Source organism: Panthera onca, chromosome A1 (genome assembly GCF_046562875.1).
Source record: "Panthera onca isolate mPanOnc1 chromosome A1, mPanOnc1 haplotype 2, whole genome shotgun sequence".
Taxonomy (NCBI): domain Eukaryota; kingdom Metazoa; phylum Chordata; class Mammalia; order Carnivora; family Felidae; genus Panthera; species Panthera onca.
This window is the reverse complement of record NC_138339.1, coordinates 114857746-114881762: the sequence shown is the minus strand read 5'-3', so window position 1 is coordinate 114881762 and position 24017 is coordinate 114857746. Positions and strand designations below refer to the sequence as shown.

The 24017-nt window shown below is 39.8% G+C and overlaps 1 protein-coding gene across 2 annotated transcripts in view; it reads right to left on the bottom strand.

The window, feature by feature from the left end:
- ANKRD55 (ankyrin repeat domain 55) overlaps window positions 1–24017 on the bottom strand; it is a 196493-nt gene that overhangs the window by 44082 nt on the left and 128394 nt on the right. For both annotated transcript variants that reach the window (XM_060635755.3, XM_078449750.2), the window contains exons 5-6: window positions 12243–12373; window positions 7988–8097 (exon numbers count right to left, since the gene is read on the bottom strand). In XM_060635755.3, coding sequence (XP_060491738.3) covers window positions 7988–8097; window positions 12243–12373 — 241 coding nt within the window. The remainder of the gene's footprint in view (window positions 1–7987; window positions 8098–12242; window positions 12374–24017) is intronic.

Below are 24017 nucleotides of genomic sequence, written 5' to 3'. Positions count from 1 at the left end.
AAATGGTTTAGCCTTTTCCCCAGTCAGATTTTCATTGTCTTTTATTTTAGATGACATTTAGTCTTGAGTCTTAAATTGCTACCTACAATCGAATAAAAGAAAGTGGGACTGATCATGTTGCATTAGTGGTAAATGTAACACAGAGAGAGCTTAAATAGGGATGCATTTCTGGTTGTTTACTGTGGAGATGAAATAGCCAGGAAGCCTAAGGTTTAAATCTAGTTTTACCTCTTTTGGGGAGCCAGGATAATGCTGTGATTTAATTCTGCCCTCCCTGCTGCATGACCTCTCTGAGCTTCTGTATCCTCACATTTATCATCGGGATAATAACAGTGGTGGTGTAAAGACTGAATAACAGGGGCACCTGGGTGGCTCAGTCGGTTAAGCGGCCGACTTCAGCTCAGGTCATGATCTTGCGGTCCGTGAGTTCGAGCCCGTGTTGGGCTCTGTGCTGACAGCTCAGAGCCTGGAGCCTGTTTCAGATTCTGTGTCTCCCTCTCTCTGACCCTCCCCTGTTCATGCTCTGTCTCTCTCTGTCTCAAAAATAAATAAAACGTTAAAAAAAAAATTAAAAAAAAAAAGACTGAATAACATAGTAGGTATAAAGCTCCTAGTACACAGACTTTAAAAGAACAGTGGCACTGAATGCAAGCTTTCTGAATTCTAAAATTTCTCCACCTAGTGGGAAGAGGCTATAATAATTGCATTTTTGGATAACACTTTTTATCTTTGTAACTATATTTCACTACTGGATTTTCCCCTTATAATTGCTTTAGAAGGCTGGAGGGCAACTGGTGACTTTCTTTTCTCTTTACTGGCCATTGCTTAGTCTCTAGGGTTCATTTGGTCTGAGTTGTGGGGAGAGAGTGGGAAAGAAAGGCAAGAGGTCAGCTGTGGTCCAATCTGGTTATCCTCGGCCAACCCTAAGGAGACTGAGATCATACATAGCCAGACAGGATCTTCTGGGACTGCTCCAGAGCAGTGATCACACTGAAGGAAGTCAGGTTTTGACTTGATGGGAATGAGGGAGGGGAGAGCATGACCTCCTGTCACATCCTGGTGGTGGGGGTATTCCAAAGGTCATGGGATGAATCCTGTCTCTGGATATTTTTCTATTTGCCCCTCAAATCCATTTGCTGCCCTGCAATGTCCTGCTCTGAGGTTGACCTGCAATAACTTTATCATCCAACTTCCCTTGCCCTCTGACTGCTTTCTGGGTTTGGCCAGGAGAACTGGCAGGAGAAAGGAGAGAAGCCACTTCCCTTTCTGTCAATGACTTTTCCCCCTTACCAAAGGCCACAGCTCCTGCTCGGTGTGTCCTCTTCTACAGCCAGAACTCTCAAGAGGTTCCAGTAACAGCTCCATTCCTTGATCCTTTTGGCCTAGTGGTGGAATACTTTCCTGCTTTTTTGGGGAAAGTGGAGGTGGGGAATTATGTCACCATCTCTTGCTAGTTAATTTTAAATAGTCTTCCATTAAACTTTGTTCAGTTACCTTTTAATATTCTGTGACCTCCTTATTGTGACCCTGATTGATACATGCCAACCTATATTGCTTGATTCCATTTGATTCCTAAGTGTCTCAGATTCAATAATCTCCAAAGATGGAAACAAATTTATAGATAAGTATTCTCTCTCTCTCTCTCTCTCTCTCTCTACCTTTGTGAGAGCAAACGATCTTGCTTTCAGGGCCATCATACATTGCCTTGGTGGTAATTCAGACTGGACTAGAGAGCAGGTGTTTGGTTTCAAGCCTGGGGCTTCCATGCTGTTCCATGGTACAGGGGAATCTGCCAGGTGCTTGTCTCACATCTGTCTTAATTACCAGAGGATTTGAAGACCCCTGAGTTTTGTTTTCTCAGAGCCCTCTTTCTGTGCTAAGGTAGCTTAGAAGTATTCTTCCCAAGATCCCCAGCCCAGTCTCTTATTAGCACCAGCTCTGTCCTGTTCTCAGCTCTCTAAGAAGCCACACAAAGCCCACCTTATCCCAGGTAGCAGGATACCAGGCACAGAGGCCCAGCAGGAACATTCTCAGATAGGCAGCATGATGAGTGGTAAGAAAACAGGTGCTGGGGCCAGACTGCCTCCATTAGAATCCCTGCTCCATTACCAACCAGCCAGTAACCCTACACAGGCTATAAAACTCTCAGTACCCATATTTTCTTATCTGTGAAATAGAAATGATATTAACACCTCCTTCTTAAAGATCTGTTGTGATTTTAAATGACTCAGTGCATATGAAACACTTAGAATGACATTTACATGCCAATGAATATTCTGTATAATTTAATAAAGTTTTTAAAAGCTCTTGCTCTTTATATTTTGGGATCCCCTGATCTCAAAGATCAGGGAGAGATCAGCTAGATGTATACTGGGGGGTACCTTGTTTCTGTGGGCTTTATTTTGCTGACCCCTTGGACTCACAGCCCTGTATCTGTCCAGCACAGTGATGGTTGGGGAAAAGGGTCCCTAAGCCACCTGTCTGCCCTCCTGTTCCTGAAGCTGCTGATGTGAGAGTATCCTGAAGTATATCATCCCCCCACAGGTTAGAATGCATCACCTGGTAATGTGAGAACAGGACCCCAAAGAAATAATTTCCTTCCTCCCTCTATCTGTCATCAAGAGTCATGAAAAGAGGCAGAGCTGCTGGCACTCTGGCAGGGAAAAAAAAAAAAGAATCTGCCAGTAACCATGGAGACCATGAAAAAGACCTCCAGAGAGCCCTGTGGCTGCTTTCAGAGGAAATCGCTGTTTGCCTTCCAATGCTTGCATGTGTAGCGTTGTACAAACACAACTTCTTTCTCTTTGGAGCTTCCTCTTAATGATCATGCCCCCTCTTTCACACTGGCGCCCTCTGAATGTCCTAGAAGCAAGAAAAGCCCTAGGGAGCTGAAAGGGAGAAAACTTGGACCTGCTGAGAAGCTCAGGGTTCAAAGCAGGAAAGGGACTCGTGAGATGAAACCTGCGTTTCTTTGCTTTTGTCCATCCAACTTGCTATCGTGTTCATGATTATAAATCCCTTATTCTTGCATCAGCTTAAATCCCCACTGAGCTGCAGCTTAGCTAAGGCTGTACATTGGAACTGGCTGGTTTGTTCATGAGTTGTTTGCATCACAGAACCTTGCTGGAGGGTTAATTGAGGTGTCCCCTTGGCTTGTTTACAAGCAGCTACAATTTGAGGCTTCATTCTAAATAACCTCTAGTTGAGCACTGAGTGGAAGGAGCATGCTTAGATTTGGAAATCTAAGTATTAGTAGATTTTAAAGTGAGTATGAATACCTGAGTACAAGGACATAATGTGGCCCATATATATGTTTAGGATTAGGGGACAAATAGAGATGAATGTACACTAACAAAGGTAAGGAAGGGAGTTTCAGGGAAGCTGAATGGTTGAATTTGATGCTCATTGGATTCTAAAGCCTAGTATTGCTCTTATAGGGGCCAAGGGCAGGCTACCTTAAGATGGGCCACTTTGGCACGGACATTACTTTGAGTTAAAAGCAATCAAAACCCAGTTGATTCAGGGGCGCCTGGGTGGCTCATTTGGTTAAGCATCTGACTTCAGCTCAGGTCATTATCTCAATATTTGTGGGTTTGAGCCCCACATCTGAGCCTGCTTCAGATCCTGTCTCTCTCTCTTTCTGCCCCTCCCCTGTTCATGCTCTGTCTCTCTCAAACATAAACATTAAAAAAAAAAATTAAAAAAAAAAAAGCCAGTAGATTCAGAGAACACTCTTTAGCTCCCCCTCAACTGCTTGCCTGTACCAGAAAGAGAGCTATTAATAGAGATTCCCTTTTACTTAACAAACTTACCTGCCTAATAGGGCAATCTTTGTTTTCCAAACATTTCCTCTTAACTTCCTCCTAATGGAATTCTCCCCTTTGTATCCTCAGACCCCAACACCTTTCCTTAGCTCTTCTATATTCCCTTAGTTGCCTGTCTCTGGAATTTCCATGTCTGTGTGGATTCCCTGTACAGAGGCTACTAAATTTGATTTTTTTTTTTCTGTTAATCTGTCTCATGTCAGTTTGATTCTTAGTCCAGTTAGAAGGATCTTGAAGGATGGAAGAAATTCTTCCTCCCCAACACACCTGTATGTGAACATATGTTTTGTGGACCTGTGTGTGCTAAGGTGAAGAAGGCTGGAGTGAGAGCTGGTGGGGTGGCAGCAGCAGGGATTCATTCTTTAGCACTGATCTATGGTATTTCTTTATTTCTGTCTATCTCCTATCGTGATTATCACCCCATCATCACCATCATCAACACTTACCGAACACTGACAATGGACAGTGGTCAGTGTTTTTTTACATATTTTCTCATTTATTTCTGCCAATTTACCATGAAATAAATACTGTATTATTCCTGCTTTCTATGAAAGAAAGCTAGCTGAGTCTTGACAAGTTAACTTTGTCCAAGATAATATGGTTACTAAGAGATGGACCAGATTCAAACCTGGTCAGTCTGACTCCAGAGCTGGCAGTCCTGACCATCCTTTACCTCAATCCAAAAGGGATGTTAGGTGGTTTTTAGATACATATAGTAAAACAAGATTACAAGTGAAGAAACTAGTCCAAGAGAAAATAAGGGCAGGGTAAATAAGATGCAGTTATGGTCCTACACGTGTCCCAGAGGTGGGACAAAAACTGGGGTTTGGGTGTTTTAAACATACAGAGAGAAATCATAGGTCACAGGGTCCACAGAGTAAAAATAAATAATTTATCAGGAGAAACACAGCAATTCTTCCTTTAGTAGAATTTTTTTGTGTGGGGTTTCTCATTTTTTAGATGCTTTAACAAAGTATTTCCTGACAATGAAACAATAAGGAGTTTTGTAAAGCTTCTTAGGGTGGGGCGTAATGACAGACTATGGCCATTAAAGTACATCCTACAGGGTCCACAGTAGTGGATCCTAGGAACAGAGTAGGCACACGGGCAGGTTACTTAGCCTCACACATGCACTAGGCAATTAATTATCTTCTTAGTGCCTCAGCTTTCTTATCCATAAAATGGGGAGAGAAACATTACCTATCACATAAAGGTGTGGTCAAGATTAGATGAGATAGTACGTGGAAAGTACTCAGAACTTTGCTCAGAACATGGTAAATAATCAGTGCTATTTGTCTTTCTTTTCCTCATCATTGTAAATGCAGACCTATAGGCTTCAGTGGTTAGCCAAATCCACTCACAGTTGTGTCCACTTAGGAAAATTAAGCAAACAGGTTTGCATGGCCTAATGGAAGGTCGCTCCTGCATTATGGTTGTAGGATTAGGAAGTACCCACAAGCCAGACTATATATATATATATTTTTTTTTTTTTTCAGAAAACAATTATGAGTTCATGCTGATATATAAACAAATGGATGATAGAAGGCCAACTTTTGGGCCATAGGACATCGCTTGGCTACTTTCTGCTTGAAACACTGAATGCAGATGCTATCAAACACTGCCATGGTCATAAAATTTCTCATAAGCCAATGATAAAATATCTAATTTTAAGCAATGTAATGCCATAGGGAATTTTTTAAGGCAAGCTAGTTTCTAAATGTTCTCTAGGTAACAAAGCCAGTTGCTTTGCTATATGGGTTGTTAAGGTTTCACACGATTCATTTTTGGAGAACATTTACCAGAAATGATGATTTTGGTTTTGGAATAGTTAATCTTAATCTTTGGGTTTTCCTAGTTGCCACAGATAGTATTATCATAAATAAAGGAGGATTTTATCTTCCAGAATCAGCTAAATGTCCATTTAGGACAATAAAACCATATCATCAGCACACAGAAGGATGTTTATTTTTCTGGCTTTAGCTTTTCTGAAGGTGGTGGCTGGGTCATTAGGTATAATTTCAAGAAAAGGGGAAACCACAACTCTGTGTTATCTCAGTTATAGTGATGTAATGTAGATCCTAGAGAGTCTAGGGGCACTGCTGGGCATAATATGAAATAGACTAATATGTCCACAAAAGAGGAAATACAGTTGGATTGGTTTTTAATTTATCACTGTAGTGATTTGAAATGATGAGCCTAATCAATTGGCCAAATTAACATCAAGCATGCTTTTGACTGAGAAGTCTTAGTTCACCCCTCAGGTGCAATGGCCTGATGACAGAGACAGCTTTTCAGCAAAATTCATGAACCCTTTTCTTAGGTTGGAGTCATGGTTGGGAGGTGGATTCTATATTCCCAAGTACTCCTTAAACACAGGGTGGTACATGACCAGTGTGGTAAATGACTAGTCCTTATTAAAAGAATGTGAGCAGAAGTGAATTGAATCAAAAGCTGAGATTTTAAAGAAATAAGGTGGGGAGACTTCTTCATACTACTCTTTCCCCATCCCCAGACTGAACAAAGAGAAGCCACAAGATGGAAGAAACTTAGGTCTCTGAGTTACCATATGGAGGGGAGCCACCCTCCAATCCAGGAACACCTAACTGGGACAAAGCTTTTATTGTGTTAAAAAACTGAAGCTTTGGGTTTTATTTGTTACAAAAGTTATAGTCACCATAACAAAAGCCGGTATTTACCTTCCAGAATCAGGCAGATTTTGAAATGACCACTCAGTGAGACTGGTAAACCAAGTAGAGTAAATCAAGGTAGAATAGTCTTAAAGGTACATTTTAAACATATATTTGAAAGGTTATTCTTGGGATAACAGTATGATTTTGTGACTAAATATTTTTGTGGATTGTCTAGAAAAGTCATTCTTTCTTTATCCCAATTCATCAAAAGGGAGTCATCTCTTTATGATGTCTATTGATTGTTAGCTCTGAGCTTGCTGTTTCTTCTCTAAACTTCCTTGTTTTGTTGGGCTTTGAGTAAATCCTAGTTTTCTATTATTCCTGGATATAATCCAATGATAATAAGAGGCAATGCTTGGTTGGGAATAGTTCTGGAATTTCCCAAACCCTTTTGGTGTAAAACAGAATGAAATGAAGAAATCCTGATACCTCTCAACTTGGAAGAGGCCTTGGTCTCATGAACCCCCAAAGAGCCCCTCATGTTAGTTCTGAATTCAGGGTCTAGAGGATGAGGCTCCCAGATAATGAGGCACCCACTGTGGTGCTGGCCTGTGCCTAGCTCTGGGGAATGCTAAATTCCTGTCAGAGGCATGTTCTGTGCTATGGAGGTTAAGGAAGTGCCCAGAATGTTGCTGATACCACACTGGGAAATGCTATTATTGGCTGCTCCAAGGGGCTTTCAAAAGATTGGACACCAAGGACTTTTAGACACAGAGGATTGGGGAAGCTACACTTGGTCTGGACAAAACTTTTTCCTTTGTTGCTCAATTGTCTTACAAAAATGTGACCTTCTTGATCATCCAACTTATTTGTGTATATTTCTTCACACAGCTCCCAGAAGCTCACAGGCCTGGTTTTCCTTCTAACCCACTGGTTCCCCTGTCTCTCTCCTTTGCTGGGTCCCTTGCCTCCTTCCAACCCATAAATGTTGGCGTGACTCTGACTTGAGACATTAATCTTTCTGCCCAGTCAGTGCTCTTCCACTCCCCTCCCCACTATTTGAAATTATCCTATTTATTTTAAAATTACCCTATTTATTTGTTTACTAGAGTGCTGCTTAGCTGCTTCACTAGAATGTAACCTCTGTGAGGTCAGAGACGCTGTTGTGCTTACTGGCAACCACTGGGGCCTAGAGGAGCACTTGGTCCATGATAAGCACTAGACAGTGACTGAATCAATAAATGACTGATTGGATGAATATGTGAATTCAGATGATGAAAAATAGCATTTCTTAAATCAGAGTGTAGGAGAAAGGGTTTTTCTTTTTAATTTATTAAACAGGAGAGGAATGAGATTAGAGTTTAAGATTCTTCCAGGATATTTTGATTCACTGAGATGAGGTCCTATCTGCTGCAACGTAAAAAAAAAATGGATGGGCTTTTTCTTTATTCACCTCAGAGGGTTGATTAGGTGACCTTCTAATCCAAGTTAAGTCTCTCCAAGTGTGAGGATTGTGTGAACCTGGCTACTTACCTCACATCGGGCTCAGCAGTGGCAGCATGCAGTGGCAGACGGCCATTTTTATCCGGGATATTGTGCTTGGCACCATTCCTGAGCAGACTCACACAACCTTCTAGCCAACCCTGAAATATAAGAGCAACTGTGTCATTATATAACACAGCCTGGTATAACAGACCAACAAACTCTCTCCAGTTTTCTTTCTCTTTTTTCTTTGGTGCGGCTAAAAATATGTTTTGTTTGATTTGAAGTGGTTAAGGATCACAACCTCAACTTCAGTGGAAAGCTGCAGACCTTGATATATGGGTTCCTGAGTATTCTGGAGGACCTTTACCCTGTCAGGTATAGATGGATTCCTAGACTCTCTCTTCCGTCTCCCATTCCCCATTTCTTACTTGCTGATATTCCACTTTTATACGCAGTTCCTAGGGATCAATATGGCATGTGGTAGTTCTAACCTCGCATTCTGTAGGCTTAGCTTCAAATCATGCTTGTCAGTGGTCTGACCTGGGTGCCATGGTCCAATTCCAAAAACTGTACTCCTATATCATTCTTGAGTCCCAGCCTCCACTCTGTGCCTCAGTTTATCTATATCTGATAAACAGGCTTTGGTCCTCTTTTCCAAGTTCTCTTTCTAGTAACCACAAGGATAATATTTTTCTTATTCTAGTCAGTCTCCCTCCCAATGTCTAGAATCCTAGTCTAAGCCATAATCCAATGGCTGGGACCCTTCTGGGACCCATCTTGTTGACTGATATGTCTGATACTGAATATGGGGGTATCACCAGGACCCTCTAAGGGTTCCCTGTTGCTGGGCTTCACCCACTATGAATTTCCTAAGAAACTTTGTGTGAACTCCCTGCTGTCGACTAATTCTCCAGATTGAGAGTGGTATTGCTACATCTCATGCTTGTCCCCTTCTTGGTTAGCACTTACAGCTGGGTCATTTCCCCACTATCTCTCATTTCAAAGGGCAGATATAATCACAGGCTAGTCCTCCCTCCCTTTCTGTTCTCTGCTCCTTTAAGTAACTGACCCAGCCCTACTGATAACCAAGTTTGGCCAAGCAGAATGCTTCCTACATTCATCCAGAACCATTGGGGTTACTCCTTCAGTTATAATTAGATATATAAGTAGATGAAACAATTATTACAAAAAATAATATATATAACTCTCTGTCCTGCCTTCATTCCTTTATAGCTAAACTTCAAAACTACCCCATCAGAAGAGAAAAATGACTGAAGATTTTCTCTCACAATACTGGAAGCAATGGGGTGCTCCTGGGTGGCTCAGTTAAGTGTCCAGCTTCAGCTCAGGTCATGATCTCACCGTTTGTGAATTCAAGCCCCGTGTTGGGCTCTGTGCTGACAGCTCAGAGCCTGAAGACTGCTTTGGATTCTGTGTCTCCCTTCTCTGTTTGCCCCTCCCTCAATCACACTCTGTCTCTTTCTCTCAAAAATGAATACACATTAAAAAATAAAAAATAAAAAAATACTGAAAGCAATGAAAATCAAAATGTTACTAAATGAATGGAGAAGAAAGATAATAAGAAAAGAACTTTTTGGTTCTGGAAAGTCTGGAAAAAATATTTTAATAAAAGCACATTCATAGGTTATAATATTGAATATGGTTTTGAATTGACCAATAATATATAAGCCTTAAGTAGAAGCAAATGTTTTTCAGTCTTAAGTTATAATTTACTAATGTATTAAATCTGGTTTTAGTTTCTAATGTCCAAGTCATCAAGATCTCTGATTAAAAGGAAAAAATATGACAAAGAAACCCAAAAGAAAGGCATGCTGGACAAATTTTAGAGTTGCCTAAGTTTTACACTTATTGGAAAACAAATCTCCTGATGGGGGAGGGTTTGAAACATTTTTATCATCTTGCAACATTTCCTGGAACTATGTGTATGTGGTTTTCTTTTTTTCTTCAGAAAAGAAATCAGAAAAGTCACTGAATACACTTGAAACCAGGGGTCACTATTCAGAATCAACAAGTACATTTTTTTATTTACTATGTGCTGGATGATTCCGCATGTGTTTCTCCTTCAATTGTGATAAGTGTAGGATATTATTTTCACTAAATTTTACAAATGAGGAAGGAGACACAAAACGGTGAGGTGATGTGTCTAAGGTTACACATCCATGCTAAGTGTATGTGTATACTGAGTTTGGAGCTGTGATGGACACTAAATTGCTAAGTACGCCCTTTGCCAAGTTTCTCTTCAATACTTGAATTCAAACATTGCCAGAAGGGGTTGGTGGGCTCCACAGTGCAATCCCCAGGACCACCCACCCCCTTCTCAGGGGACCTCAGAAGGAATAGGGAGGGGTCCTTGCTTGGGTTGCCACAAAGAAGTGGGGGCATCAATAAGAGGGTGATGCCACATGCTGTCATGCAAGCACACTTCCTTCATGTAGCTCCTTTGAATGCATTCCTAGAAAGACTTGTCTGCAAAGGTGGCACCTCTCTAGGCTCACTATTCACTGTGATCTACAGGATACTTGCTGTAAAAAGCCATAGCAGGAGCAATTATTAAGACATGTGCAAAAGGGAAGGGGCCTGGGAGGGCATTCCTGTGTCTCTCCGAGATATGACACTTCACCTACTAGTCATAGACCAATGGTTTTCAAACTTGGGTGGGTATAAAAATTGCCCAGGAGGTTTGTCTGCATAGACATCTCCTTCCCATCCACTACCCCGTCTGCTCCCAGTGTGTGACTCAGGAGGGCTAGTGTATACTCCTGGAAAGTACATTTGAAACAAGTATTCCAACACTTCAAAAAAATTCTTTCCAGTTTAAATCTAAGTCCTAGAGAAAGAGGGCATGCAAATAGAAAAAGGAAAAGTAGTTGCTAAAAAAAAAATCTCTGTGATGATTGGGCAATACCTCATGCAATCTATGTTAGATTGTGGCAGGAAGGTGTGGTATTTGGGAAAGGGAAGAGTCCTATTTCAGCAAGGCAGTTTCAGGACACCGTGGGGCTTGCCCAGGATGAATCCACCACTGTCAATGGGCAGCAAGAGCAAATCCAAGAATCTGCTTTGGCTGCAACAGTAGTTATGGTGAAGATTTCTGGGAGCCTCATTAGAGGTGAAGGAGAATGATGACCCACGTGTGGCACTAAGAAGAACTTGCTTGACATAGACTCAAAGTAGCTCTGGGGTTTCCTAGAAGGAATGCAGGGAGGATTTGAAAAGAGAGGGGCTTTAACGTTTTCAGTAAGGCTTACCAAGCTTACCCAATGTTGGGAAATGCTAAACTGAAATCTCTTGATGAGGACTGGCTCTATACAATTTTTATTTATTTATTTGTTTGTTTATTTGTTTATTTATTTATTTTGAGAGACAGAGAGGAGGTAGGGGGAGGGGCACAGAGAGAGGGAGAGAGAGGATCCCAAGCAGGCTCAATGCTGTCAGCACAGAGTCTGACACAGGGCTTTAACTCACAAACCATGAGAACATGACCTGAGCTGAAATCAAGAGTCAGACGCTTAACCGACTGAGCCACCCAGGTGCCCCAACAATTTTTAAATTGAGTACTGATTGTGGGTTGAGTCTTATGCTTGGTATTGCCCCTGAATAGTCTGGTATTTCTCCCCTACTCCTACCCCCAATATTTCCCAGCATTCCCTATATTTCTCATCCTCTAGCTTCCACTTAGCTGATCCTACCCCACAATGTTACCTGCAGCTTCAAATGCTACCACCCACTCAGGGTATTAGTGGAGTGGGTTCTTAAAAAGAGTACCAAGTAAGTCCAGAAATGCTGCAAGGCAAATTCTGATGTTAAAATGGAAAATAATATTTTTCTTTTAAAAAAATTTTTATTTACTTATTTTGAGAGAGATGGGGGGAGAAAGAATGGGGGAAGGGGCAGAGAGAGAGGGGAGAGAGAATCCCAAGCAGACTCTGCACTGTCAGCATGAAGCCAGATGTGGGGCTTGATCCCACGAACTGTGAGATCTTGACCTGAGCTAAAATCAAGAGTCAGATGCCTAACTGACTGGGCCATCCAGGTACCTCAATAATATTTTTCTAATGGCAAAATCACCTCTATCTTAGAAGATTGTTAGGAAGATCCAAAATGTCTTAGATCCACAAAACTAGCTCTTAGTAGTGCTATAAGTGTCAGAGATGATTGGAGCAAAGCTTCAAGTTTTATTTCCATTAGCATAAGTCCAAGAATACTTTTCTGCAAGGGGACACCATGACAACACACTAAGCCCTCCCCACTCCTTGACAGACACCACAGATATAATCAGTACCAGATAGGTTGCCAGGCATAGACTTGTGCGGCCATAAGCATCCTGCATGTTAATATTGGCCCCCATCTTCAACAACAGCTTCACTGTGTCCACTTGACGTCCAGAAACTGCATGCATCAAGGGTGTACATCCTGGAATGAGACATTTCAACAGTCTTTATAAAAATATTTGACTTCTGAAATTTATTAGCAGGCTTTATTTGCCTGTTCACTTATTATGCTCTTTGCAAATAAAGGAACTGCCCACAACACAAATCCAGCTGTTGAACTATATGAGACTGAAGAGAAATGAAGATGATTGTTGCTACGTTTATGTAAACTATGTATTTTCTTTCTGGCTGTATTAAATCTTCTGTAATTTTGCAGTAATTCATTGATTAAAACAATTTGTGCCAATGATTAAAAAATCCTCATTACTACCATGAGAATCAGCACCATTTAGGACATGACAGGTTTTTCCTAACCTGGTTTGAACAATGTAGAATCTGGAAGTGTCTGGAAGGCAACTCCAGCCAGGCAGACAGGTGCAGCATATTTTTATTAGAGATGGTAGATGATAAAGGGCAGTGATGGTTGCCTAGCCTTGGGTTGCACACATTCTTTAGAAAAGGGTCCATCTTTATTGAAACACTTCTCTGTTTTGGTTAGTAATATAGGCCAAGGCATCTGGTTCTTTGTGGGTTTTCTTTCTGAAGAAAAACAGATGAAATTACACATTCTGATTAACTCATAGACCTGTTGGAACAAGCCAGCCTGGTGAGGCAGAATCCAGGTGCTTCACACTCTTCAGGTGAAGAAACCAAACCTCGGACACAATCCTTTGCCAAGCTGAGACTTGTTTACATGCTTTTCATTGATAACATATTCTTAGAGTGCGCTACAAGGTACTCGAAATGGACAAATTGTGGGGCTGCTGTTCTCATTGCAAGATTACAGCTGGCAACCCAGTTTCTCTACAAATCTCTCCTTTCTAATACTCTTTGGGTAAAAGCAGCAATGAAGCACTATGTCTTGAATAGTGGCAACAGTTCCTTCTTTATTTCTTCCTCTCTCTCTTCTCTCCTTCCTTCCCTCTTCCATCTCTCCCTCCCTCCCTCCCTCTTTCTTTCTTTGTTTTCAAGGGTGTTGAATTGCTCTAGCACGGTTTGTTGAAGAGGCTTTCTTCCACTGAATTACATTTGCACCTTTGTCAGAGATCAGTTGAGTATATTTGTGTGAGTCTATTTCTGAATTCTTTGTTCTTTTCCATTAATCTATGTCTGTCCCTCAGCCATTACCACATAGTCTTGATTTCTGTAGCCACATAATAGGTCTTGAATTTTGCAAGACTGATTCCTCTCAGTTTATTCTTTTTTTTTTAACATTTTTAATTCCAGTTAGTTAACATACAGTATAATATTAGTTTCAGGTGTACGATACAGTGATTCAACACTTCTGTATATGACCTGGTGCTCATCATGAGGAGTGTACTCTTTAATCTCCATCTCCAGAATTGTGATGCCCCCAACTATGCTTTTCTTTTTCAAGATTGCTTTGGTTATTTAGGGTCTTTTGTGGTTCCATACAAATTTTACAGTTGTTTGTTCTGGTTCTCTGAAAAATGCTGTTGGTGTTTTGATAGGGATTGCATTAAATGTATCAATTACATTGGATAGTATGGACATTTAACAATGTTTGTTCTTCTAGTCCATGAGCATGGAATGTCTTTCCATTTCTTTGTGTCATCTTTAATTTCTTTCATCAGTGTTTTATAATTTTCAGAGTATAGGTCTTTCACCTCTTTGGTTAGGTTTATTCTTAGGTATTTTATGGTTTTTGATGCAATTGTAAGTGGGATTGCTATCTTAATTTCTCTTTCTGCTGTTCATTATTGTCGTAGAGAAATTCAATAGACTTCTGCACATTGATTTTGCATCCTGTGACTTTACTGAATCATGTATCAGTTCTAGAAGTTTTTTGGTGGAGTCTATTGGGTTTTCTCTCTATATATAGTATTGCGTCATCTGCAAATAATAAAAGTTTTACTTCTTCCTTACTGATTTGGATACCTTACTTCTTTTACTCTTCTGATCATTGTAGCTGGGACTTCCAGTAGTATGTTGAATAGAAGTGGTGAGAATGGACATCCTTGTCTTATTCCTAACCTTAGGGGAAAAGGTCTCAGTTTTCCCCCATTGAGGACAATGTTAGCTGTGGGTTTTTCACAGATGGCCTTCATTATGTTGAAGTATGTTCCCTCTAAACCTACTTTGTTGAGGGTTTTTATCATGAATGGGTATTGTACTTTGTCAAATGCTTTTCCTGAATCTTACTGAAATGATCATACGGTTCTTATTCTTTCTCTTATTGTATGTGATGTGTCATGTTGATTGATTTGTGCATATTGAACCATCCTTGCAATCCAGGAATAAATCTACTTGATTATGGATGATTTTTTTTAACATGTTATTGAATTAGGTTTGCTAGTATTTTATTAAAGATTTTTGCATCTATGTTCATGAGGGATACTGGCCTGTAGTTCTCTTTTTTTTAATGGTGTCTTTATCCAGTTTTGGTATCAGTATAATGCTGGCTTCATAGAATTAATTTGGAAGTTTTCTTTCCTTTACTATTTTTGGGAACAATTTGAGAAGAATAGGTATTAACTTTTCTTTAAATGTCTGGTAGAATTTGCCTGTGAAGCCCTCTGGTCCTAGATATTTGTTTGTTGGGAGTTTTTTGATTACTGATTCCATTTCTTTGCTGGTTATTGGTTTGTTCAAATTTTCTGTTTCTTTCTGTTATAGTTTTGGTAGTTTATATGTTTCTAGGAATTTATCTATTTCTTCTGTGTTGTTCAAATTGTCGGCATATAGTTTTTCATAATATTCTCTTACAATTGTTTGTATTTCTGAGGTGTTTGTTGTTATTCTCCTCTCTCATTTATTATTTTACTTGACTATTTTCACATTCTTTCTTGGTAAGTCTGGTTAGAGGTTTATCAATTTATTTATTTATTTTTCAAAGAATCAGTTCCTGGTTTTATTGATTTGTTCTATTGTCTTTTTTTTTTTTTTTAGTTTCTATATCATTTATTTCTTCTCTAATCTTTATTATTATCCTCTCCTTCCTTCTAGTGGCTTTAGGTTTTGTTTATTATTCTTTTTCTAGCTCCCTTAGATGTAGGGTTAGGTTGTTTATTTGAGATTTTTCTTGCTTCTTGAGGTAGACCTGTGTTGCTACTTATAGCAACCATTTTTGCTGCATCCCAAAGGCTTTGGACCACTGTGTTTTAATTTTCATTTGTTTCCATGTACTGTTTAATTTCTTCTTATATTTCCTGGTTGACCCATTCATTGTTTAATAGCATGTTATTAAAAAAAATAGCATGTTATTTAACTGCCATGTATTTCTGGTCCTTCCAGATTTTTTCTAGTGGTTGATTTCTAGTTTCATAGCATTGGGGTCAGAAAAGACATATGGTATGACTTTTTCTTGAATTTGTTAAGACTTGTTTTTTGGCCTAATATGTGATCTTTTCTGGAGAATGTTACATGTGCACTTGAAAAGAATGGGTATTCTGCTGTTTTAGAATGTAATGTTCTAAATATATCTGTTAAATCCATCTGGTCCAGTGTGTCATTCAAAGCCGTTATTTCCTATTTTCTGTTTAGATGATCTGTCCATTGATGTAAGTGGGGTTAACATCCCCTAGTATTACTGTATTATTATCAATCAGTTCCTTTCTGTTTGTTAGTAACTGTCTTATGTATTTGGTTGCTCCTATGTTGGGTGTGTAAATACTTACTTATAATTGTTTCATCTTCTTGTTGGCTTGTTCCTTTTATTATTATATAGTGTCCTTTATCTGTTGTTACAGTTATTTATTTATTTATTTATTTAATATTTATTTTTGAGAGACAGAGAGAGACAGTGTGTGAGTGGGGGAGCGGCAGAGAGAGAAGGAGACACAGAATCCGAAGCAGGCTCTAGGCCCTGAGCTGTCAGCACAGAGCCCAATCTGGGGTTCGAACCCATGAATTGTGAGATCATGTCCTGAGCTGAAGTTGGACGCTTAACTGACTGAGACACTCAGGTGCCCCCAATCGTTGTTTTAAGGTCTAGTTTGTCTGATATATGTACTGCTACTTTGGCTTTCTTTTCACATCTATTTGCATGATAGATGTTTCTCCATCCCCTCATTTTTCACTCTGCAGGTGTCTTTAGGTCTGAAAAGAGTCTCTTGTAGGCAACATATAGATGGGTCTTGTGTGTTTTTTTTATCCATTCTATTGCCCTATGTCTTTTGATTGCAGTGTTTAGTCCATTTACATTCAAAGTAATTATTGATAGATATGTATTTATTGCCTTTTTATTTCTTGTTTTGTAGTTGTTTCTGAAGATTTTCTCTGATCTTTTCTGGTCTTTCTCTCATGTTTTGCTGATTTTCTTTAGTGATATATTTGGATTTGTTTCTCTTTATACTTTGTATGTTTATTAGTGGCTTTTGATATATGGTTTGATATATAGGTTTGTTTATAACCTCTTATGCATATCATATAGCAGTCTATATTAATTTGATGGTCATTTAAGTTTAAATCCATTCTTTTCCCTTCTCCTCCCCCTTTTAGATATATGTTACTATATTTTACATCCTTTGTTTTTGTGAGTTTTTTTACTTTTTTTTTTTACAGAAATATTCACTTACTGCTTTTGTGTTTCCTGCCTTTATACTGTCACTTTTGGTCTCTTTTTCATTTAGAGTCACCTTTAATATTTCTTGCAGGGCTGGTTTAGTGATCATGAAAGGTTTTGTCTCGGAAATGCTTTATCTCTTCTTCTGTTCTCTTGCTGCTTTCAGAATTTTCTCTTTATCCTTGTATTTTGCCAGTTTCACTATGATATGTCATGCAGAAGATCGATTCAAGTTACGTCTGAAGGGAATTCTCTGTGCCTCTTGGATTTCAATGCCTTTTTCCTTCCCCAGTTCAGGGAAGTTCTCAGCTATAATTTCTTCAAGTACACCTTCAGCACCTTTCCCTCTCTCTTCCTCCTCTGGGATACCAATTATGCGTATATTATTTCTTTTTAGTGTATCACTTAGTTCTCTAATTTTCCCCTCATACTCCTGGATTTTTTTATCTCTCTTTCTCTCAGCTTCCTCTTTTTCCATAACTTTATCTTCTAGTTCACCTATTCTCTCCTCTGCCTCTTCAAGCCGAGCTGTCGTCGTTTCCATTTTGTTTTGCATTTCGTTTAAAGCGTTTTTCAGCTCCTCGTGACTGTTCCTTAGTCCCTTGATCTCTGTAGCAAGAGATTCTCTGCTGTCCTCTATACTGTTTTCAAGCCCAGCGATTAATTTTATGACTATTATTCTAAATTCACTTTCTGTTATATTATTTAAATCCTTTTTGATCAGTTCATTAGCTGTTGTTATTTCCTGGAGATTCTTCTGAGGGGAATTCTTCCGTTTGGTCATTTTGGATAGTCCCTGGAGTGGTGAGGACCTGCAGGGCACTTCCCCTGTGCTGTGGTGTATAACTGGAGTTGGTGGGCGGGGCCGCAGTCCAACCTGATGTCTGCCCCCAGCCCACCGCCGGGGCCACAGTCAGACTGGTGCGTGCCTTCTCTTCCCCTCTCCTAGGGGCGGGATTCACTGTGGGGTGGCGTGGCCCGTCTGGGCTACTTGCACACTTCCAGGCTTGTGGTGCTGGGGATCTGGCATATTAGCTGGGGTGGGTAGGCAAGGTGCACGGGGGCAGGAGGGTCAGGCTTAGCTCCCTTCTCCTTAGGTGATCCACTTCAGGAGGGGCCCTGTGGCAGCGGGAGGGAGTCAGATCTGCTGCCGGAGGTTTGGCTCCGCAGAAGCACAGAGTTGGGTGTTTGCGCAGAGCGAGCAAGTTCCCTGGCAGGAACTGGTTCCCTTTGGGATTTTGGCTGGGGGATGGGCGAGGGAGCTGGCGCTGGCGAGCGCCTTTGTTCCCCACCAAACTGAGTTCTGCCGTCCGGGGGCTCAGCAGCTCTCCCTCCATTTGTCCTCCAGCCTTCGCGCTTTCTGAGCAGAGCTGTTAACTTATGACCTCCCAGACGCTAAATCGTGCTTGCTGTCGGAACACACTCCATCCGGCCCCTCTGCTTTTGCCAGCCAGACTCGGGGGCTCTGCTTGGCTGGCAGGCTGCCCCTCCACCCCGGCTCCCTCCCGCCAGTCCGTGGAGCGCGCACCGCCTCGCCACCCTTCCTACCCTCTTCCGTGGGCCTCTCGTCTGCGCTTGGCTCCGGAGACTCCGTTCTGCTAATCCTCTGGCGGTTTTCTGGGTTATTTAGGCAGGTGTAGGTGGAATCTAAGTGATCAGCAGGACGCGCGGTGAGCCCAGCGTCCTCCTATGCCGCCATCTTCCTATCCTCCTCCTCTTCTTCTGTTCTCAATGATAGCCTGCTGGATAGAGTATTGTTGGCTGCAGATTCAGCACTTTGAACATATTATGCCATTCCCTTCTGTCTTGCAAAGTTTCTGTTGAGAAATCTCCCATGAGCCTTTTGGGCTTTTCCATGTAGGTTACTGACTTCTTCTGTCTTGCTGCTTTTAAGATTTTTTTCTTTATCACTATATTTTGTAAATGTTATCATACATCTTAGTTTGTTGATTTTGATGGGAATTCTCTATGCTTCCTAGATATAAATATCTCCTTTCTTCACTGATAAGGAAAGTTTTCAGCTATTATTTCTTCAAAGAAAATTTCTGCCCCCTTTTCTCTCTTCTTCTTCTGGGGTTCCTGTAATACAAATGTTACTATGTTTAATGGAGTCACTGAGTATTCTTATGATTATTGCTTTAAATTCTCTATCAGGCATTTTACTTAAAAATGTTTCATTTAGATCTCTGGCTTTGGCCCTGTTCTGTTCTTTCAGTTGGGATGAATTTCTCTGTCTCCTCATTTTGTCTACCTCTCTGTGTCTGTTTCTGTGTCTTAAGAATGTCAGCTATGTCTTTTGTTATTGAAAGTAGTAACTTTATGAAAAGGAGGTCCTGGAGTGCCCTGCAGTGTAGTGTCCCCTGTTCATCAAGACCTGGCACTTCAGGAGAGTATCTTATGTGTGCTGCTTATGCCTTGCTATTGCATCTGAGTCACTTTTCCTTTCAGTACAGTTGTCTGCACTGACTCTGCCGGCTGTGGACCGTGCTAGCTCTCTGTGATGTTAGTGGACCCAGGCAGAGCAGCTCTGAGGGTGCATGCTCCCTGGGGAACTTGGGAGCAGGGTGGCAGTATTAGCAAAATTTGTGTTGGGCCACTAGGCCTATGCTGGATCACCTCTGCTGTGGTGGCTGCAAGCTCTGCACTACATGGCAGGGGGCATGTGGCTGGGTGCTGTGCTGTTGCTGGGCAGGGCTCTAGATAGCAGTTGTTCACCTGGTGGCTGGGTGGGGCATGTGTGTACTTTTAACAAAATTTGCCTTGAGCCTGGGCCAAGGCTATAAATGTCCGTGCAGCCCCACCTCCCCCAGGTGGCTCTGTGTTTATGCTGGGGGGCAGGGGAGGAAAATGGTGCCTGCAAGTCCCTCATTTTCAGAGAAGTCCCCCAGTGTGCTCAGAAATCAGTATGAACAGATCTGTCTCCCATGTGTCCTGGTGTTATGTAAATTCCAGTTTTTTTGTTGTCTCTCCATGTAGTCCACTATCTCTTTAAGGGCAGAAACCCAGCTATCATTCACTCTCCCAGCTCACCCAGAGCTGAGTCAGCTGACTTTTAAAGCTCCAGGCTCCAAGTCCCACTGTTTTTAAAAACTCACAGAATTCAGCCCTTCTAGTTTTTGAAGAAAAAACATTATGGGTATCAGTCTTCCTCATGTGATCACCTTGGTGCAAGGGCCTGTTTCTCTGCCCTCTCCCTGCAGTGCACAACTCCCTCCCTCCTGCAGGGAGCTTCCTTCCCCCTTTCTGATCTTCCTAAACTTTCAGGTGCAGTTTCTTCTCTATATTTAGTTTTTAAATTTGTTCTGCCAGTCTTTGGATCATTCTCCAGTTTATTGACTTGGATATGGATGATATCTAGTTGTAAATGTGGGATGGGGTGAGCTCAGTTTCCTCATACTCCTCCATCTTCCCAAGATCTCCTGCTTGCTTTATTCTTTTTCAAAATTGATTTAACTATACTACTTCCTTTGCCTTTTTATATAAATTTTAGATAATTTTGTATATATCTACAAAAAATCTTGCTGGGATTTGATAGAAATTGCATTAAATCTGCACATGAATTTGAAAAGCACTGCATATTTGCTATCTTCAGTCTTTTAATCCATGAGCATGGCATATCTCTCCATTTATTTAGATCTCCTTTGATTTCTTTCACTGGCATTTTATAATTTCCAGTATACAAGTCTTACATGTATTTTGTTATATTCACACCTAACTATTCTTTGTTGAGTGATTTTAAATAGCATTTTAATTTTAATTGTGGATTCCATGTGTTCATTTCTGGTATACAGGAATATAATTTGTTTTTCTGGATTGATTTTATATCCTGTGACCTGTATCCTGAACTCAGTTGTAGAAGTTTTTCTTGGTAGCCTCCTTAGTATTTTCTATGTGTAAAATCAAGCTGTGCAAAAAGAGACATTATTAGTTTTTCATTTTAAATAGATACGCCTTTATTATCTTTTCTTGCCTTTTTGTACTGGCTAGAACTTTCACCACTATGCTGAATATAAGAGTGGACATTTTTACTTTGTTCCTGATCTTAGGTGTAAAGCATTCAGACTTTTTTACCATTAGGTAAAATGTTAGCTCTAGCTTTTTGGTTTTTTTGTTTTTGTTTTATAGATACTCTATCAAATTGAGGAATTTCCCCTCTATTCCTATTTTTCTGAGAGTTTTTAATCATAAATGTATGTAAAATTTTGTCAAATACTTTTCTGCATTCATGGGTATAATTGTGTGATTTTTCTTCTTTAGCTGGTTAATATGGTGGATTACATTGATTGATTTTGAAATATTGAACCTCACATCCCTACAACAAATCCCACTTGGTCATGGTATATAAATCTTGTTATATATTACTGAATTATATTTGCTAATATTTTACTAAGGCTTTCTTTATCTACATTCATGAGGAGGATCAGCCTGTAGGTTAATTTTTTACATCATCTTTTATATCATCTGGTTTTAATATCAGGGTAATACTAGCTTTATAAATATAACTGAAAAGAGTTTCCTTCCCATATGTTCTGGGAGAGATTATTTACAATTGGTGTTAACTATTATTTAAAACTTTGTAGGAGTTTCTAGGGAAACTATCTAGGCCCGAACATTTCTTTTTCTGGGAATTTAAAAATAATGAATGTACTTTCCTTAATATTTGTAGAGGCATTCAAGTAGTCTATTTCCTATTGGATAAGTTGTGGTAGTTTATCTTTATGGAAGAATCGACCCATTTAATCCAAATAGTTAAATATATGGGTGTAGAGGTTTTGTTTGTTTGTTTGTTTTTTGTAATTCCTTTTTATTGGTTAGATGTCTGCAGGGTCTATAGTGATATCTTTGGTTTCACTCCTGACAGTGGTCATTTGTGACTTCTTTCATTTTTTGTCTGTTTTTTTATTGCTAGAATTTTGTCAATTTTATTGATCTTTTCAAAGAATCAGTTCCTTGCTTCAGTGATTTTCTTTACTGTTGTCTATTTTCAATTACCCTTATTTCTATTCTTTCTTTATTAGTTCTTTCCTTTGGGTTTATTTTGTTCTTTTTTTAAGTTCTTGAGGTAAGAACTTACATTATTGACTGATATTTTTCCTCTTTTCTAATGAATGTATTTAGTGTCATACATTTCCTTCAGCATTGCTTTGCCTGTGTCACACAAATTCTAAGATATATTTTCACTTCCACTCATAGGCAGGACAAGCTAGGATTGAACCCAAACAGTCTGGCTCTTGCACTTATCACAAAAGTAGTATCAAACATTTGTCTCTCCTCATTTCCCATTATTAGCCATGAAGCAGATGTACAAGTAAATCTCCTTTAAAAAGAAACAAGCAAACAAATAAACAAAAAAACTACTATTGATAAGTTAGGGACAACTACTCACTTTACAAAACATTTTGCTGTCATGATAAGGGATTCTCAAGCTCTTCATGGGACAGGTACACTGGTTAAAAGTCATTAATGACACAAGTACTAAGACAGAAAAAACAATGATAGAACTTTTTATTATGGGGTGCCTGGGTGGCAGTCGGTTGAGCATCTGTCTTTGGCTCAGGTCATGATCTCACGGTTTATGAGTTGGAGACCTGCACTGGGCTCTCTGCTGTCAGCACAGAGCCCACTTTGGATCCTCTGTCTCCCTCTCTCTCTGCTCCTTCCCCACTTGCACTCTCTCTCAAAAATAAATAAACATTAAAAAAAAAACCCAAACACTTTTGTTATAGTCCCACAAGTCCCTGATGCTCTTTTTTTTTTTTTTTTTTTTTTTTAGCCTATTTTCTTTCAGTTGTTCAGATTGGCTCATTTCTATCATTCTATTTTTAAGTTTGTTGATCCTTTCCCTCTGCTTCCTCACTCTGCTGCTGAGTTTATTTACGGAGTTTTTAATTGTGATTATTTTATTTTTCAGTTTAAATATTTTCCATTTAGTTCTTCTTTATATCATCTATTTCTTTGTTTAAGCTTCCTATTTCTTCATTTGTTTCAAGCATGTTTGTAATTGTTCATTGAAGTATTTTTTTTTTTCATGACCTCTTCAAAATCTGTCAGGTAATTCTAACATCTATTATCTCAGTTTTGTATCTATTGATTATCTTTTTTCATTCAGTTTGAGATCTTCCTGTTTCTTGATATAACAAATTGTTTTTTATTGAAATCTGGACATTTGGAATATTGTGTTGAGTTGCTTAATCTTACTTAAACCCTCTATTTTAGCTGGCTTTCCCTGACAATGCTCCAAAGGGGGAGAAGGTATGTAATTGTGACCTCATTATTGCCAGGTCCAAGTTCCCTATTTAGCTTCCATTGACATTTGAGGGAGAAGATTCTTCATTACTGGGTGGGAGTACTGGCAACTAGGGGGAGGGAGGCTCACTAGTTGGGGTGGAGGTCCAAGATCTCTACTAGGTCTTTGCTGGAATAATGAGCCTAAAGCCACAGGTTCTCATTTGTCTGTTTTTTGTGTGATGTTTGGTTGGAGTAGACTCATTACTGTCTACAAGTTTTCTGTGTTGCTATGTGGTACCTTTCCTGGTTCTTTGGCTAGAGGGCAGGCTTTTGTTGGGGCTTTGTTGTTTTTTTTGTTTTTGTTTTTTTTTTTGGTCTGTGACTGTTGGCCCTTCTGAGCTGTTGGATTCTTCAACTCCAAGTTGGGATATAAGAGGCAAAAAAGAAAACCTAAGAAACTTACCACAGTGTTATTCCTTGGGTCACATGGTCCCAGCTGGTCTGTCATTTTCTCTCCACCTTCGGGAGTGTTCTTATGTTTATATTATATACAACATCCAGGATTTTTAGTTATATTTAGCAGGAGGAATAGAGAAACAAGTACATCTACTCCATCTTCTGAGAAGCAGGTCTTTGCTTCTGGCTTTAATAGTCATACTTTCCCAACATCCACTGCTACCAAAAATAGCCCTCTTTCTATATCCCTTTTTTAACTACTTGGTGTGTCTACTTTAGTCATTCATACAAATAAGTTGAAAATAAATCTAAATCAACTAGATTCATTATATGAAGTGGTGTAAAAAAAAATGGAAGATTTGTGTCCAAGACCATCATTTAAAGACAAGCCACTCCTTGTCCCTCCAGTACCAAATGG